Source organism: Corylus avellana, chromosome ca2 (assembly GCF_901000735.1).
Source record: "Corylus avellana chromosome ca2, CavTom2PMs-1.0".
Lineage (NCBI taxonomy): Eukaryota > Viridiplantae > Streptophyta > Magnoliopsida > Fagales > Betulaceae > Corylus > Corylus avellana.
The window spans coordinates 15287098-15303266 of NC_081542.1; the positions used below are offsets into that span (position 1 = coordinate 15287098).

The 16169-nt window shown below is 36.2% G+C and overlaps 2 protein-coding genes across 2 annotated transcripts; one reads left to right on the forward strand and one right to left on the reverse strand.

Moving 5' to 3' along the window:
* Positions 1-3445: 3445 nt before the first annotated feature.
* Positions 3446-7995, forward strand: LOC132170405 (UDP-glucuronic acid decarboxylase 2-like). The gene is made up of 7 exons (XM_059581385.1): positions 3446-4240; positions 4342-4489; positions 4928-5007; positions 5166-5249; positions 5407-5481; positions 6580-6672; positions 7416-7995. The coding sequence occupies exons 1-7, from the start codon at positions 3611-3613 to the stop codon at positions 7632-7634; spliced, it is 1329 nt and encodes a 442-aa protein (XP_059437368.1). The 5' UTR covers positions 3446-3610; the 3' UTR covers positions 7635-7995.
* Positions 7996-12676: 4681 nt separating this feature from the next.
* LOC132172807 (uncharacterized) lies at positions 12677-15952 on the reverse strand. The gene is made up of 6 exons (XM_059584378.1): positions 15846-15952; positions 15686-15719; positions 15485-15509; positions 13726-13803; positions 13163-13267; positions 12677-13044 (listed from the first exon to the last, which is right to left on the reverse strand). Exons 2-6 carry the CDS (start codon positions 15688-15690, stop codon positions 12928-12930), a joined length of 330 nt encoding a protein of 109 aa, XP_059440361.1. The 5' UTR covers positions 15691-15719; positions 15846-15952; the 3' UTR covers positions 12677-12927.
* Positions 15953-16169: the final 217 nt, after the last annotated feature.

The following is a 16169-nucleotide window of genomic DNA, read 5'->3' on the forward strand; positions in this document are numbered from 1 at the left end:
TATTTTAAGTGAAATTGAGATGAACCATTTTATGGTCATGATTTTGTTTTGTTGCATTTAAAGGTGTACATGATACCATGTGATAGATACATTACCACGTCATTTAAAATTTTAATATGTATACCATTAAATATAATAAGATAAAAATTTTGATTATAAAATAGAGAGGAGTATGTTCCCCTCCCGGGCAGGCTATGATGGGTGACTTGTGAGCTCGAGTTGCTTACTTTGCCATTTTTTAAGCTAGGGCTGTAGGCTTTTGAGTGTATTATCCCCAAGTAGGAGCTAGAATTAGGATTTTAAGTGTGGGGGGACAAAACTATTAGGCAATAAAAATTGTGTGTGCATCGTTCTCTCTGTGACAGTTTTGTATTTTGGCCGTTGATTTCTTTGCTTACACACTGTTTTTTTAACAGCAAATAAGAGTTTTTCAATCCAAATGAAAACTCTATCATTTAAATAAATGAATAGGAGGCTATGAACATAGGTTGGCCCACTTCATCATATTAGAAGGGGCTTGCCCTCTTGTTTTCATTTATTTAAATGAAAACTCTATCATTTAAATAAGTGAATAGGAGGCTATGAACATAGGTTGGCCCACTTCACCATATTAGAAGGGACTTGCCCTCTTGTAGGGCAATTTCTTGCGCGTCTGTAATATTTGTGGGGGGACAAATCGTCGATTTATTTGTGTCTTTTTATAGGGTAAGAAAAGGTGTTATAGTCGAGACAAGTGTAAATTTGTACTGCCATGGGACACCCTTGGATTAGATGGCTAGAAACAGTGACACCCTACCCAACATGAAATCTGTTCCAGAGACATGCATATATTTAAAAATAATATATTTTTTTTAAAACAATTTTCTTTTAAACGAATTTTTTTTATTTTTTTTTATTTTTTTTAAACGAAAATTTTTATTTTTTTTAAACGTAAATTTTTATTTGAAAAAAAAATTATAAAACAATTTTTTTTTTTTAAGACAAAAGAAAATTTTCAATTTTTATGAAAAAATAAATCGAATTTTTTCTTATAAAAGGATTTTAAAAATAAAAAATAAAAATTGGCCACCGGTTGGAATTTTTTTTTTGTTTGTTAGTTTTAGGTTTTTTCTAGAAGTTTTAGTAATTTGTTTTCTTACTAACGGTAATTTTGTCATTGGAGGAAACATTGGCAATTTTTAATAGTTTGGGGGGACATTGTCACAATTGAAAGTTTGGGCGGACATTGTCAATTGAGTGGTAATTTGAGAGGGGTATGTGGACTTTCCCCTGTTTTTTTATTCTTAAAATTAAAATATTAACAAACAAATCACAATACAAAATAGTTAAACATATTAGGAAACATACATTATTGTCTTTTTTTTTTTTTACATGTCCGCACAAGAGCGAAGAGGGAGATTTGAACTAGTGACCTCCGCTTCATTAGACCTGGTCCCAACCGATTGAATTACTTATTGGAAACTATTGTCTATTCATTTGTTTGTGAAGGATAGTAAGAAAACACGTTATAGCTTTGTTCGTTAATGTGTTTTAAAAAGTGTTTTTTAGTTTTTGTTTGGAAAAATGTTATGATGTGATATTAAGGAGCCAAACAGTGCATGATCTTCTCCGATTTGATAATATCCACCAAAAAACTTGGCTTTCAGGGTCCCTCAACAAACAAGGATCCTCTCCGTTTCATGGCTATGATTTTATTTTATTGCTAGTAATGATGTACATGATGATATCACTTAGTAGATATGCTGTCACGTCATTCAAAATTTAAATTTTTTAAATAATGTAACATCATGTACACCAGTAAATGCAACAAAATAGAATCCTGACCATAAAATGACAATGTTATGAAAATGGAATTATATATTGATATTAATGTTAGAATATTGAGGAATAATTCACCTCTCATCTCATTTTACAAATATAATATATTAACCATTAAAATTGTGGACTTATGTGGACTCTATACAAATTCAACAGTGGATTCATCAATTCACTATAGAGATAATTGAAAAATAATTAAAAATATAATGAATTCTATTATTTATCTAGAATGTATAATATGGTGAGATATTTATATTACCTTATAGGATAATTACCTTTTAGAATATAATAATATATGATATGGTAGGATACTTTACCTTTAAGAAGATTGAATTGTAATCAGATTATTACCATACTTATCTCCACTTCTAAGATTAAAATATTTTTCATTTAAGTACGTATGATCAAACAAAAAACACTTTCCAAAACGCTACTTAAGTCTTAAGAGACATTTGGGCACGTTGAATCTGTCTTCCAAATGATGTTTGTGATTCTTTCATTTCATTTGCACAAGCTCATCCAATCAAACAAACAAATGGTATTTTGAGAGTCAATGTCCATATTGCTCTATGTTTTTATTTTTTTTTGGAATTATTATTGCAACATTGACACTAATCAAAATAATTTCTCTAAAAAAGAGGTGCAATGAAAATAGAGATGAATAATTTATTGTACAGAAATATGTGTTTGAATTTATCAACTTAAATGGAATCACCGACAACAAACAACCATTAACACGTTTAATAAAAAAAAAAAAAAAAGAAAGAAAGGAAAAGAATCGTTTACATGATCTTGATAGCGAGTTTAAATAATTTCAACAATCCCATTAGATACAAAGAAAAATGGTATATTTCACCTAAATGTTCATTTGATTTCCATGAAACAACCAAACAAGACCTAAATCAGCTTCAAATGCTTGAACTAAGCCAAATCCTGTATATAATCAACGGATAAAGCTCGTGAGACAGCTGACATCATTTGTCTCTTTCTCTCTCTCTCTCTCGCTCTCTCTCTCTTGACGTTTGGCCATTGAACTTCAGCTTTACAATTTTACTTATTTATGGAAGATTTGTGCACGAATAATATCATCTTCACGAGCTTCTTGTGGAAAATCTTTGTATTTGCTAAAGGGATTAGAGGATTTTGACCGTCAATTCGGGAAATTAATTAAAAGAGTGCTCTGATTGATTTTAGACCGTTTAAACATTTGTTTGATTTGGACAGATGAACTTTATGGAAAAACTTTCATTTGTTAGGGGTCGAACAGCGAATCCGACCATTTTCAAGTCCTTTTACCCAAAGCTTGGGTGTTGGTCACATCGGTCCCCAACCCATCCACTAGAATTTTGACAACAATCAAGGTTTGAAAGTCTGAAACCATTGTTTGGAAATTTAAAACCCATCACCGCCCACTTAAAAAGCAAAATTACTAAAAACCGAAACACAACTCTCCGACTCGCTATTTAATTAACCAAATTAAATTCGTCCAAACAACCCCTTAAATGGAATTTGGAATTCCACCTAATAAACGACCGTGTACTTTTCAAAAGAAGAATAAGGGCAGCCCCGTAATACAACCCCAAAACAGGCCCTAGTTATCTGCCCTCCACAGCTTAAATACTAAAAACCCAAACGCCAACCCCAGAACTCCCTCCCTCCCCAACTCTCCCACCCGCCAGAGCGATCGAGTTCGCGACGGCTGAGTTGACTCGTTACTAACTCACCGATTCTCCCCACACTCGTTCCTCAGAAAGAAATTCGCACTCAGAATTCTGCGTCGTTGAAGGAGAAGATGGGTTCGGAGCTGATCTTCAGAGGGCACGAGAGCCAACCCGTGTCGGACGCGTACTCACCCAAGCAACCGAAACCGTGGCTCTCCGTGACCCGCCCGATTCGCTACCTGCTCCGAGAGCAACGACTCGTCTTCGTCCTCGTCGGCATTGCTATAGCCACCCTCTTCTTCACCCTCCTCCCCCGCTCTTCCCCAAGCCATTACTCCTACGGGAGCGAATCATACAATCCGATCCACAACACGCACTTCATATCCGACCCGACCCGGGAGACCCACAACTACAGGCCCGCCCTGCAAGATCAACGGTCCGCGTTCCAGATGTACAGCTCGGGCGGCAAGGTCCCGCTGGGCCTGAAACGCAAGGGGCTCCGGATCGTGGTCACAGGTGGGGCTGGCTTCGTGGGGTCACATCTCGTGGACCGTCTGATTGAGCGCGGGGACAGCGTCATCGTCGTGGATAACTTCTTCACGGGGAGGAAAGAGAACGTGATGCACCACTTCAGGAACCCCAGATTCGAGCTCATCCGCCACGACGTCGTCGAGCCCCTCCTGCTCGAGGTCGACCAGATCTATCACCTCGCTTGCCCTGCCTCCCCTGTGCACTACAAGTTCAACCCCGTCAAGACCATCATATCCTTTCAATCAACTTTCAATTGTCTTTTTCTTTTCGGTGTTTTTTTTTCCTGATGGTGAATTGTTGTGATTAGTGTTTCCTTAATTGTGGGTTTTACAAGACTAATGTGGTGGGAACGCTGAACATGCTGGGGCTCGCCAAGCGGGTCGGTGCGCGGTTTTTGCTAACGAGCACCAGTGAGGTGTACGGAGATCCACTGCAACACCCTCAGGTCGAAACCTACTGGGGAAACGTCAATCCCATCGGTCGGTTCACTTTTTTCTCTTCCTGCGCTTCGGCGTTCCACGTTTCTTTTTTTATTATTGTTTTGGGTCGAAACGGTGCACGTTAGCATGATTTAAGGTTTCTGTCTAATTTGCCCCGGAATAGTTCTAGGTCGCCGTAGACTGGAGTAGAATCCCAGTTGTCGTTGTTTTGAAAGTCGGAGCACCTGTCCGGGGTAGTGGACCCGTGAGGCATTTTTTGAACAAGAAATCCGTGATTTTCGGGTCCGTCAATCCGACGGTGTACATTTGCCTCTTGCATGATCTTTAAATTTTTTTCCTGTTTGTAAGGGTTGAGACGGTAAAAAAAGGGTGTGTTGGAGGGCGTTTTCGTAATCTGGAAGAGTGAATTTTTTATTTGAAAAAAAAAAATTAAGAATAGATCTGACAGTTTAGTTTGGGATTCTGAACGTGTGACAGGTGTTCGAAGCTGTTACGACGAGGGAAAACGTACGGCTGAAACGTTGACTATGGACTATCATAGAGGTGCAGGCGTCGAGGTCAGTGCGCATATGCTTGTGTATATTGCCTCTTGCATGTAGCCATATACATTGTGTGACATATATGGTGAATTCCAAGGTTGTGGGTGGGCCCTGCTTTTCATGTGAAAGACCCATAAATGTACGTACATGAATTGTTCTACTTGTTGTCGTTGCAGGTTAGGATTGCCAGAATTTTCAACACCTATGGGCCTAGAATGTGCATTGATGATGGTCGTGTGGTCAGCAATTTTGTTGCCCAGGTAGATCTTTAATTTCTTGCATTCAACTTAGTTTGTATGGATTTTGAAAATGGACTGAATTCTTCGACTCCTCTTTTAGAGGAAGCTTTGGTCCAAGAAAAGTGAGCTGTTTTGTTTGATTAGTTTGTTAATGATGATTGGTGATGTGATGATGTAGGCATTAAGGAAGGAGCCATTGACTGTTTATGGAGATGGGAAGCAGACTAGGAGTTTCCAATATGTATCTGATCTGGTAGGTGAATACTTTATGTTTATTCACCGAGTTTTTGAAATGGGTGTTGTTTATTCTTTGTTTGGTGGTGCCAAGATAGTTAATTTTATTGCTTTTCTCTTCCAAGTTGCTTCTAATATGCTTTTTTATATTCTCAAATTACTTTTTATGCCAAGTTTTACCTTTTACTTTTTGAACTCGAAATAGTTAAGACTAAGATGAGTGGGGACTATTCGACACGGAAACTTGGTATTATGCAAATCTTAGGCTACATTCTAAGATTACTAACTCCATGTGCATGGTTGCTTATAAGATGAAACAGTTGCTGGAAATTTGGTTCCAAAATTGGAAGTTATATACAGTGTGGCTGTCATAGTCTGGTGATAGACTGAATTCCATCATGGAGTCCACATCATTGTTTGCTTAAAGAAAATATTTCTCTGTCAAAGCGATGCAAGTTCTTTCAAGACTGTAAAGTACAGCGTATGTTAAAAAATGAAAGGAGGTTCCCTAGGTTACTTTCTGCATTTTATTGATTATATCAAAATTCAAATTTTGAAGTGAAGTAATGGTCAAATAAAAAAAAAGAGATGGCTTCTGGGGTAGTTGGCTATCTGTCAGGGCGGCCTTCCATTGACTAATTCAATTATTTTAATTCAGAATATTTTCTTATAGTAGGTATCTGGTGTAGGGTTTTCTCTGGAATAATGAAGTGGGTGGTCCTATTTCCCACATCACCCCTCTCTCTCTCTCTCTCTCGCAGGGTAGATCTCACTGTGGGTCCCATCCTATGAGAGGGATTGAATGGAAGAAACTTGATGTTGAAATGGAGAAGGATCCTCCATTTAGTTGTTTTAAGAGGGTATTTTTGTCCAAATGAAAAATAGGGAGCCCAGAAATGATAAAATTGCCCCCTAAAAACAATTAACTTGTTCCTTTCCATTTCATTGAAATTGAGAGGATCCAAGTCCATGTTGAAATATCATTCTCTAATGGAATTAGTTACAGGAATTTTTTTTCCTTTTATTTGGGTGCTTTGTTTGGTAAATTTGCAATTACAGTTTAGTAACTGCTGCTCAGTATTATAAAAATGGTATGGTCTGTTGTGTGCTACTACAGGTGGAGGGTCTGATGCGCCTTATGGAAGGAGAACATGTGGGACCTTTCAATCTCGGGAACCCGGGTGAATTCACCATGCTTGAACTTGCTCGTGTAAGTTTATTGATTTTCTGGATAACATTCCTCCTATATGTTTCTAGTTTTCCTGTTTCATGCCTTTTCTTTTAGAAAAGAACTAGCTTATGCTGCTTTTTATTACTCTTAATGTTCTAATTTGGTAGATATGGAGAGAGGGGGTGGTCTAGTTTCTAACATGATGATCAATGCAAACCAACTTAACTCGAAGGTTGGATCAATAACAAAATCAATCTAATGCATAAGCACACACTTCGAGAAGTGAAGGATTTTCTCATGTTTTGCATGGGATGTTTGTTCCTTTTGTTGTCTTCCGATTTCTCCTCGTGTCATCTGTGCTTCAGAAAAAAAATGAAGTGGTGCATTAGTCCAATTTGGGAATAACCCAACTTTGTTTTCTGATTTATAATGTGCGTAAATAAGACCGGCGGATAAATAGCAATACAATTGTCCTGCCACGATCCACAGAGTTCTGTGGGTGCTGGCAATAATGATTTTTGCTGATAGATGTATAACAAGGGTTGCAATAGTTGTGAGAATGGGCATTTTGCCTAATTTTATTTGTTCAGTAATAACTTTAAAGTATATATAGATTGCCGGTACAGTACCAGGTAACAGGAGGCATTTGAATCATTGTCCTTATGTTAAGAAGATCATGAAATCTAATCCTTTGACTTGAACCTCAGTTGTTTTTTGTTGACTTCTATCACTCAATCCAGAAAATTATAAATTTTGAGATCTACTGCCTGTTTTTGTTGCAGGTGGTCCAGGAGACAATTGACCCAGATGCAAAGATAGAATACAGGGCTAACACAGAGGATGACCCGCACAAGAGGAAGCCTGATATCACAAAGGCTAAAGATTTACTTGGTTGGCAACCAAAGGTGGAACTTCGTAAGGGCCTTCCTTTAATGGTCTCTGACTTCCGGAAACGCATCTTTGGCGACCACAAGGAAGACGTTACCGCAACAACCATGTAATTCTTATTCAGCATATATACTTGAAGAGTACAGAGGGAAAAGATAAATTGTCTATGGAAAGCAACGTCCAACTTTTTCCTTCCGACAATACAGTAGAAGCACCGGCGAGATAGCCGCAGCAGCATAATGAGCTTCGTTATTCATCTTTGGAATAGGTTTAGAGGTGTCCCTTCTGGCATTTGCTTTTCCTTAGATCTTTGTAATTTCTGGGTTGCTGCCCCTTTAAGCTTTATTATAGATTTGTGATTCCAAAAGGTACCTTTCCTTTATTGATTCTATTTGTTAAGAGGTCTACAACAATAGCTGACATTTCTGCACATTCTCTCATTCCTGTTTAATTACGTTAGTTTTATTTTGTTTATATTCATTATTCCAGTCGTTTCCATTGTGTTCTCTTAAAGGGTGCAACTTGGAGTAGCTTGCAGATGTTGTACCTTTGAGATCTAATGCTTATAAAATTCAATAGGCCAGTAAACTGTTGCACAGATGTATATGCATGGAAACTGAATTGTTTCTTCACATTTTCCTCCTCCATTTCAATCAAAACATATGCCATCTTTGATCTTTTGCAGATCAGATATCTTGTGGAAGCAACACTTCTACCTTTCTCCCTTCTCAATGTTGTCTAATTGGCCGTTGAAATAGAATAAATTACCATTCGACTTCTGTGAAAGTCGAATGGTATATCAGTCGGTGCAACTGTGCAACCATCTCAGTTAGGTTCAAAACCCAAATTGAGATTTTTTAACAATTTGGACAGCAATCGTGAGAGTTTATAGGAGATTTACTTGCCCAAATAAACTTTGGGTTACTCTCAATACATGGGCTTAAGGGTCCTATATGAATGGAAAATGCAAAGTGTTATTGTGATATTATCCTTGTTATAGGTGGATATTATTTTCTAAAAAAGTAAAAAAGAAAGTGACATTTATTTCTCTTACTCGGTTTTTAGAATTCACATCTCCTTTTCGTTTTCTTTCTCATTTTTTTTTCCTTTGTCTCCAAACCTTCTTTTCTTTTGTACATGTTCTTTTATTTTCTTACTTTGTCTTTTTCTCTAAGTCTTCACATCTCCTTTTCATTTATTCTTTCTCAGTTTTTTTTTCCTGTCTACAAACATTCTTTCCTTTTGTATATGCTCATTTATTCTCTTGATTTATCATTTTCTAAGTCTCCACATCTCATTTTCTTTTCTTCTTTTTTTTTTTTTTTTTTTTTTTAGTACATGCTCATTTATTCTCTTCATTTATCCTTACACCTTGTTTTCTTGCGAATTTAGATATCTATTTCAAGATTTACCAAAGTTAGCATCCAATATTAAAGTTTACCATCTTTGAGTTGTAGGCCTATTAAAGCAACCACTCAACTAACCCGACGCAACCTGATAGGTCGGCTCCTAACGGAGGTCAAACCCGCTATCAAAACCTCTTTTTTTATGGGGGACTAGAAATGAAGTATTGTTCAAAGCTTTTTAAATTTCAAAATGTTTTTACTTGGCAGAATTAGAAATTTTCTTGATTTTCCTATGCTCTGCTTGGCAAGCAAATGATGCACGGCAAAAATTTCAGCTCAGTACCACTGAACCAAAGAGAAGTAGGAGTTTCTTTGGTGGCTTATATATGCAAAGAAAAAAACCTGAATGAAGTTGTTCAATTCATTTGTTGGGTCCAATACATAGGGCAAAAAAGACATGTTTGGAGACGAGACATGCATGAAAGAAACATGCACCAATCACAAACTTCATGTGTTTGACAACTAAAATAAAGCTTTTTGTCTTAAAAAAATGATGAGGGTATCACCGTTTTTACTTGCTCAGTAGCTAAGTAGCTAATATGGTTACTGTTATGTGATTTTACAAAGTGACATGGCACTACCACATAAGTTGCGTAATTTGCCACATCAGTTATAAGAGACTTTAATAAAAATTGTAGTCTCCTAACAACTCAAACCAACCCCAACCACATTTATGTGCATGTAATATTTGTGTCATGAGTATTAGCCGGCCCTAGGTTTTTCTCCCTAAGAGAAACCTAGAGAAAAAACAAAAAACATGTGGGGAAGAGGGAGGCTCCCTCCTCCTTTCCCCTGCCCTCCTACTCCCTCTTCTTTCCTCCCCCTCACCTTTTTTTTTAGTTTATTTTTTTGGTTTTTTCGGACCAGTTTAGTTGCTCCAACCATCCATTTACTAATGTTGCTTTGCCTCCATCTGCCTTCACCATGATGTGCCACTCTTCGCCTCCCTGGAATCGGTTGGGCTTTACCTTTAGTTTTTCAAATCTAGATCTAGTCTCATCAACTGGTTTCATTTTGTCACGCGCCGACCCACCTTGCTCCCCGGCTCCTCAGCTGCCCATCGGCGCAAAACGGTTCCATCTCGTCCACCACATGCCGGCCAATGCGCTTCACCTCCCTCGCCCCAGCTATTATAGTTGTTTGCTTGTTTTTTTATTGTGTTTTTGTTTTTTGTTTTTTTTTTTTTTGAATAAGGGTTTGACTTCTCCTTAGATCTACTTTCATGAGCGATCATTGGGTAAAGGTTTTTATCCTGGCCTTTAGGTCGATGAAGATTAGTTTCAGTGTGAGGGTTTTACTCCTATGGCCGAGAAAATAAAAGTTGGGAATATGAGCCACTTATGTATTAGATTGAGTCTACTTAAAGCAGATGTGTTCTATAACTGAAGTTTAGACATGGGTTAGTGAATGTTGAAGTCGTAGATAAGACTTGATTGTAAGATTTTTATTTTTGTCTCTATGACGTTGTAACCTCATAGCTTTGGTTATGATTTATCAAAGCTTTATGCTCTTGATATTTTTCAATGAATGAATATGAAAGACTCCTTTTAAAAAAAAAAAAAAAAAAACCAGCCCCCAACCAAAAAAGAAACGTCAAGGAAAGTAAAGCACCGTTGTGGCAAAGGTACAGATGATGACAGATCACTACAAAGTGAATATCTTTTATTTATTGATTTTTCTTTTTTGGGGATGGAGTATACTACGAGATAGGCTTCATTAGCTCGCTACTTAAGACAACTATTGCTTTACGAAAAGTCCACATACTCCTCTCATACTACCACCCAATTGACAATGTCTCCCTCAAACTATCAAAAATTGTCAATGTCTCCCATAATGACAAAACTACCCTTAGTAAAATAAAAACAAAAAATACTAAAACTTATAAAAAAAACACCTAAAACTTAAAAAAACAAAAAACCAAGGGATAGCCAAATTTATTTATTTATTTATTTTAAATCGTTTTAATTTTGTTTTATAATTTCTTTTAAATAAAAATTCTGTTTTTTAAAAAATTAAAAATTTCGTTTTTTGAAATAAAATTAAATATATATCTTTTTTTATTTGAAATAAAAATTTCCGGTTTTTTTTTTTTTTTAATTCATTCAAAAAAATTTCGTTTTAACAAATTAAAAATTAATTTTTTTTTTTTTTTCGAATTTATAAGGGTATTGTTTTCTTTTTGTTAGCCTTAGGGGAACATTGATAATATTTTGACAGTTGTCACAATTGATAGTTTGGAGGAATATTGTCAATTAGATGGTAGTTTGAGGGGAGTATGTAGACTTTACCCAATTATATAATACCATTTCCTTACATATTGGTATATATTGCTAAGACTTTTACAGATCCAATCATTCAAATAAATCTATGAATAGTGAAAATGAATATCTTCTGAATTTGGTTTAAATTCGTAGAATAAAATAAAATATCTTTTCTTTTCTCTTTTTCTTTTTCTTTTTAAATTTTTTTGGAAAGGAGTAGAGCAATTCTTATATATAGTAAAACAAATTAAGCACAATGCTCTACAACGATAATATCCGAAATACAATGGGGGATTTCCTCAATAGAGCCTTTTTTTCTCAGTGAGAGAAAGCACCTCATTGAGATGTCGTCTAACATGATTAAAATAGATAATATATACCATTTTCTTATATATTGGTATATAATCCATCCATTCAAATAAATCTATAAATAGTAAAAATGGATATCTTCCAAATTTGGTTTAAATTTGTAGAATAAAATGAAATATCTTTTCAAATGAATATCTTCCTTATATTTAATTCTTCTTTTTCTCTTTGTTATTTCTTATCTTCCTTATATTTAAGTTCATGATACATTGATACGTGAAAGACAATTTTTTTTTTTTTTAACAATTTAGACCGTAGAAATTCCTACAATCCAACGTTTTAAGAAAGTGACAAATGTTGCTCAGCATATCAAAAGCATTCAAGCATATATTTTCACATGCTTTCTTTCAAGGAAAATCCTAAGTATTATTCTAGTGTTCTCCTAAGTATTATTCTAGTGTTCTCTTGATGTCCTCTTAACTGTGATGTGACTTTTAAAATTACCGTTGAATTTAAAATTATTATTATTAACTTTTAATCTATTGGTGATTTTAAAAATCACGTCACGGTTTGAAGGACATCAAGAGAATACTTAACATTTCATTTTTTTTTAACAATATCAATAAAATAAATAAATAAATAAATAAAACATGTACTTATATGCTTAAATGACATTTTCTTTTTTCATAATTAAAACCTTCCAGGACAGAACCACTTCCTACATGCCACTCTTTTTAAAAGGTGGATTGTACGAGTTACTATATTCAATTTGATAAGAGGTCACATCAAGATTAATGAGAAACCGCCCAACTAAAGTTTATAACTCAAATTCAAAACATCACCAAACAATTATTAAAGAATAAAATTTACTTAAGTGCAGTAAAAAGAACTATAATAGATCTTATTATTTTTTCAATGGTCCAAATTTAATTTTAAGTTTTCTATTGGAGTGGAAATAGTAGAATTAGATCCTGAAGTTTGAAAAAAAATATAGGAGATAATGTCGTAACTTTTTTTTTTTACAGCACCTAAAAGCAAATTCAAAATGGAGAAGAAATTTTAAAATAATTGAAAGGAGAAGGGAGCTGAGAGAGAGAGAGAGAGAGAGAGAGATGGCAATAGCCAGCCCAAGAAAGATATAAACCCAGAGTATACGGCAGTGCACAGTTGTGGCCAACCAAAAACATAAATCCTCAGCCAGATCATATATCTATCATACCAATCTTAGGATAAGGGCAATTGCCATGTGATCAACACGTCAAGAGCAAACAAAAGGGCCACTAAAATATTCGGAATAGCTTTAAGCAAGCAACAAGAAATCCTACAAAGAGCAGAGGGTTTTTGTAAGTACACCTACAGTAAAGTGAAATGATAACATGCCATGGACTGGACTCAGCATAGACTTCGGATGATCAATAGAACTGCTACAATTCTCACTTAGGGTTCCTAAGGACGATGATAACCGAGTCTCCCCGAAGAAACATCTTACTGATAAACCTATCTTTGTTGACGGGATGAGCTTTCTTCTTGCCTTTACCAGTCTTTGGTACCTAAACCAAAAGTACATAATGATTTAAATCAGCAGTAGTTCACCAGATGTGATAGCACCAGATCCAGGAATTAGAGACAGTATGTTGCTTAAAACAAAGAAAAAAAAAAGGAACCAACCTCAGTCCACATCTCCCTGACATTTTCTAGAACCATGTTGCAGTGCCGATCAAACGCCCTCACACGGCCTAGAAGCTTCTTGTTGTTTCGACAGTTAATGAGCACCTTAATAAGCAAGAGACAAAAAGAAACAATCAGCAACAATACCATTAATCTATGTACATAACTGTACACGTGACATCTAAATAACTGGACACTCACTGATATCAAAGCCAATAACTGGAGAATTCTAAAAAAGGGGACCAGGCCTGGTCACTTGCTTAATGCTATCCAATTCTGGTGAAACCAACAGAACAGCAATTTAAAAAAATGCCCCCGGCGCCTAAATTTTCAAACTAAGCCATACTGACAAATCAACTCACCTTGACTTAACAAAAAAAATTGGACTCCAATCCAATCAGTTCACTCCCAGCTGACTATTCTGGGGTTTACCAAGTAGCCCCATATCAATAACATCATCTTAAACTCGTAAACATCACCTCCCATTTACAATCAAACACTGAAATTTACTTTGCAATGACTACGGGTATTAATAAACCTGGCTGTTAAGATTATATGTTTACCTGTGTGTTATTTTTAACACTCATCATCAGAACAGAGAGAGGCCCAGTGTTGAACTCCTCTTCCTCGTTCTTGGCTCCCTGTCAAAAGTAGTTCGGATGAGTAAAAGCACATATAAAAAGTCAGGTATGATAAGCTTCAACCTTATCAGTCTGAGGAAAAAGGGAACGTATCAGAGTAGTCTACCAACTAAAAGCATATAATAGTTAATAAACATCAACAACCCACTCCTATTTAAACACGGGGGAAAGAAGAGCGCCATAAAAAGGGTGACCCCCATAACACTTGAGGATAAAATATAATAGATAGAATGTTTTATGTAGAGAGCAGTTACGTAAATGTAATCACGAATGGCTATGTAAGACAAGTGACACAACAGCGGGCATGAAGTTCGCTCACATGAGAGGAGTATGATTGCCAGAAATCAAGAGAAGCTTCAAACCTTCAGTAGGTAAAGTTGACATATTCACAACACAAAAAAAATTCAAACACCATCCCATTTCCTCCCAAATATACACAAGCACAAAACAGACAGACTGCACTACAACACAGTGATATGTTATAGTAAAATATAGGGAAATTATCACATAAGGGCCTGAGTTTTACCCTTGTGACAAATAACTGTCAGAGTTTCTAATTTTGACAACTAAAGACTTGATAAGGCAAACCATCTAATTTTCCATTGGTTTCTTAATGGAGGACCTGTCAGATGTCAATATACCCACAGGAGACCAATTAAAATGCGACAAAAGGACAAAAGAACATGTCACTTGTTCCCATCTGCAACATGCAAGCAATGTGTCCCCATCACTGTGACACATAAGTAACTTAAGAGAGGCGGAAAATGGCTCCATCCCCTCAGAGAGGGCGGTGGGGTGGATCTCCACCCATAGAGGTGGGTGGGGGTGGAGCCACCCCCACACACCTCTGCAGGTTTGTGCGGAGGAGCAGGGGTGGAGTCACCCACACTGTCTGCAGCAGTAGAGCCACCGTCCGCCTCCCTTTGCAAGGGTGGCAGTGGGGTGGAACTCCAGCCCCCTCCTTTTCTATTCCCCCACCCCAAAAAAAAAAAAACAGGGAATGACGTGGCATAAGTTGCTTACATGTCATGAAGGTGGGAACACAATACTTGAATGTAACAGATGAGGATAGGTGACATGTTCTTTTGTATATTGTTGCATTTTTATTGGTTTGACATGGGTATATTGACCGCTGACAGGCCCTCTATCGAGAGAGATTGACAAATATTTAGACAGTTGGCCTTATTTGTAACAAAGCGAAAACTCAGACCATTAATTATCAAAATTAGAAACTTAGCACCTTATTTGTCACACAGACAAAACCCGAGTTCTTATGGGACAATTTACCTAAAATTTAACAAACTAAACTCTTTTGATATGTTGAAATTCAATGCCATCAATAACAATTTCTCAAAGCTCTACTTGGTTACAAGTATAAACCCAATTAGATTTTTGAATTTTCAGCTATGCGTGCAAGCTCAGATTATAATTGCACGAGCCAAAACTCATAAAAGTGAAACAACACTTGAAAATGCTCACAACAGCTCGGGCATTTATAATTGGGCAAAAATTTTCTAGTGAAATGACAACAATAGAAACAATTCTCGTCTTAGTTTTACAAAGAAAAATAAATTACCAAATTACGACAAAATCACCATAACCACTACTTTTTACATGGACCGTTAATCAAAGCATGTATATATATGTGTGTGTGTGTGTGTGTGAAAAATAGATAACTTACAGGGGTATCCTCTTCCATTGGCCGACTGCAAAAGACACGAACAAAGAGAAAAAGAAAAAAAGCAACCGTTAGTAAAATCTATCTGTGCTTGTTCTATACCTAAATAGCAAACCCTAGATCTCAATCAAAGTTCTCCAGAAAGGAAAAAGAAGCAAAATGCAAAAGAGCAAAGGAAAAAAGGAGTAGAGAACTCGAAATTACCTCATGTTGAGCTTAATGCGATGTCTAAAAGAACCTGCAAATAGAAATAAAATTAGAGATCTAAAAACAAAAGGGCAAAGAGATTATAATGAAAACAATAATCTGCTAAAAAAACTGATGAGGAAAGCGTGAAATTGAAGCAGAGAGCTGAGGAAGTTACGAGATTAGGGTTTTAGGGTTTTGGGGATTTTCTCCTTTAGTCGAGAAGAGTCGAGATCTCACCGACTGAAACAAATGTAAGTGCCAAATATTTTTAAATCGTAGAGCGTCATTCCGTTTGTAGAGGCGACATTTTCAACTTCTTGCCTAGACTTTACAAGTGGTTAACGCATTTCTACGCGGGACGTGTTTGGGATTGTGTTTGAGAGGTTTAAAAGTATTTTTAACATTCAAAAAGTTTATTTGAAGAAAAAAATACTCGTTGATAAAAAAATTAAAAGTGCTTTTAAGGGTCTAAAAAAGCCTAAAAATGACCAATACGCAC

Excerpts from the sequence above, each read along its gene's own strand:
- LOC132170405 (XM_059581385.1), top strand. The coding sequence starts at position 3,611 with ATGGGTTCGGAGCTGATCTTCAGAGGGCACGAGAGCCAACCCGTGTCG. Across the intron at positions 5,482-6,579 it reads TCCAATATGTATCTGATCTG|GTGGAGGGTCTGATGCGCCT; the intron begins GTAGGTGAATAC and ends GTGCTACTACAG. Across the intron at positions 6,673-7,415 it reads CCATGCTTGAACTTGCTCGT|GTGGTCCAGGAGACAATTGA; the intron begins GTAAGTTTATTG and ends TTTTTGTTGCAG.
- LOC132172807 (XM_059584378.1), bottom strand. Across the intron at positions 13,268-13,725 it reads GTGTTAAAAATAACACACAG|GTGCTCATTAACTGTCGAAA; the intron begins GTAAACATATAA and ends TTGCTTATTAAG. Across the intron at positions 13,045-13,162 it reads TCAGGGAGATGTGGACTGAG|GTACCAAAGACTGGTAAAGG; the intron begins GTTGGTTCCTTT and ends CTTTTGGTTTAG.